Consider the following 2,207-nt stretch of genomic DNA (forward strand, 5'->3'; position numbering starts at 1 on the left):
TATGAGGCGGAAACACCTTGGTGGAACCTTTAGGTAAGAATTGAGCCAAGACACAGTGTTAGGGGAAGGAGTGGTAGTATCATCTAACATTAACATGTATAGTCTCAATAAGAATATGGCTGCCTTATCTTTAGGGGAAACAACTACAGGTCTTTAATTCACCTGGCGGGGCCTCCCTTCAAGCTGAGTGAAAGGAGGGACTAGGTGCTTAAAGACAAAACAGAATCAGAAATATTAGCAGATTCCACTGTAGAAGGTGGCACAGGGTGCTTTCAGCCCTTGTGATTGCACCGAGTCATAAATCCTTGCATAACAGAAGAACACACCTTTGCTGTAAGAAATGAGTACCCCAGGATTAAAGGGGGGTGGGGGGGTTTGAAACAGCCACCAGAATAGGAGGATCCAACCTGACTGAATGAAGTGCAAAGAGCATCCCGTCAGATATAGGGAAAGGCAAACCAGACCCCAGCTTTGGTACCAAAAACTCAGCTAGGAATCTCCAGAAGTACTGACTTGAAGCAAAGCCCTGTGTTAACTTACTGTGCAAACTGACTGCAGGACTGTTGCAGAGAGAACATCAGTATACTTAATGAACTTGGAAAACCTGCGCTCGATGGCTAACTGGAGATACTTCCAGGTTTCCAATATCCGGCCTGAATCTACCAGTTGGTGTTGATGGAAAAAAAAAACTCTTCCAAAAACTCTTCCAATTCACAAAAAAACATAGCAGAAGAGAAACACCTATCCATTCTCCTAAGAACACACAGCAAAACTGAGCAGGTGTGAGGGGCAATAGCCTTCAAATCCCTATGTGCCTAGTGTCATTTGTGCAAAAGGCAGCAGTAAAACGCGTCCTGCTGTAGGGAGCTTGTAGTGAGTCGGTTCGGTTCACTTACAACTGCCGGACGGCAACTAGTTGCAACAACTTTGAAGAAAACAAGACAATGTTACTTAGAGGCCTGTCTTTTTATAATGAATCTCTACCCTAACCTTTCTCTAATTTTTGCAAGTGTAGAGGACTCGATCCACCCAGGAAATTGACAGGAACTTCCAATCCTACCCCAAAGCTTTTATTAGCAACTTTTGCTCTTCTAAAGCCTAACAAATTCTCCACAGGGATATACTGTGTAAGGAGAAATCACTGCAGCAAGTGAAACAGGAACCTTGGCTCCCAGCCAATTAGGAATAAGATTAAGTGAGGAATACAGGAAGTGCAGTGAAGATAGGGCGTGAGAACTTGCCCAACTCTATGTAAGGAAAAGCATGAGAAGTTTACATTAGTAACATACCAATTTCTATTCCATCTATAGTAACATGTATGGTGTAAAGGCCAACCGCTCCAGGAGTCCAGTTTGCACAGTACGTGCCATCATTGTTGACTCTTATTAACATGTTCTCACTTGGCCTGTAAAAGATAAAATGAATAACCAATATTCTTACACATATTTAACAGCAAGCACCCCTCTGCTAAAAATGACTATTGAATATGCTCACTCACAATTAATGCTCAAATTGTAGGATAGACTGTTTAACTGTGTTGAATTTGGTAATACTGGCTGTCATGTGGATTTGTAACTATTCCAAAGTTATAATGCAATACGTGTTCTGACTTGTCAAACAGCAGCATTCCTTACGTTATTCAAAAGTTACCCAAAAGGCAAGTAGTAAATTATAGATGTGCAATCATAAATTACCACAAAAGATAAAACCATGGAAAAGAGAAAGTGCTTTGCACACAAAACTCCAAAAACCTACCGTTTGGGCATAGGCGAGGCGTAACGGAGTTCTTCAAATGAGTAGTTTTCATATGCCTACAAATGAAAATAAGCAGGAAAAAAAAATGAACATCCAAAAACATCATTATCTTCCAGAAATGTAAAATGCCCAACAGGTCATTATGGTTACTACTGAGCAGATAGGTCAATTTTCAAGCTAAGAAAATTACCTCCGGGTTATGAACTTTAACAAACATTTTTTGTAGGAATAACATGTGCTACTTCAAATGCCTAATGTGTTATGAACATTTCCAGAGGATACAAAAGTCCATGCATCTAAACAAACTAAAAACCAAACATGTGTCTACCTTTTGGCTTGTGCCGCCAAAAGTTCAGCTCTATCACTAGGTACATAGCTTCTTTCATTATTGAGCAGATTCCAGCCTAATTATCATTTTTTTAAATGTACCCTTAAAAAAAAATAAAATAAAT

At 39.9% G+C, this 2,207-nt stretch overlaps 1 protein-coding gene across 1 annotated transcript in view; it reads right to left on the reverse strand.

The window, feature by feature from the left end:
* Window positions 1-2,207, reverse strand: part of MYCBP2 (MYC binding protein 2, E3 ubiquitin protein ligase) — a 243,252-nt gene that overhangs the window by 86,648 nt on the left and 154,397 nt on the right. The window contains exons 49-50 of the mRNA XM_018565383.1: window positions 1,756-1,811; window positions 1,290-1,405 (exon numbers count right to left, since the gene is read on the reverse strand). Coding sequence (XP_018420885.1) covers window positions 1,290-1,405; window positions 1,756-1,811 — 172 coding nt within the window. The remainder of the gene's footprint in view (window positions 1-1,289; window positions 1,406-1,755; window positions 1,812-2,207) is intronic.

Source organism: Nanorana parkeri, unplaced genomic scaffold (assembly GCF_000935625.1).
Source record: "Nanorana parkeri isolate BGI_ZX_2015 unplaced genomic scaffold, ASM93562v1 scaffold838, whole genome shotgun sequence".
Classification (NCBI taxonomy): domain Eukaryota; kingdom Metazoa; phylum Chordata; class Amphibia; order Anura; family Dicroglossidae; genus Nanorana; species Nanorana parkeri.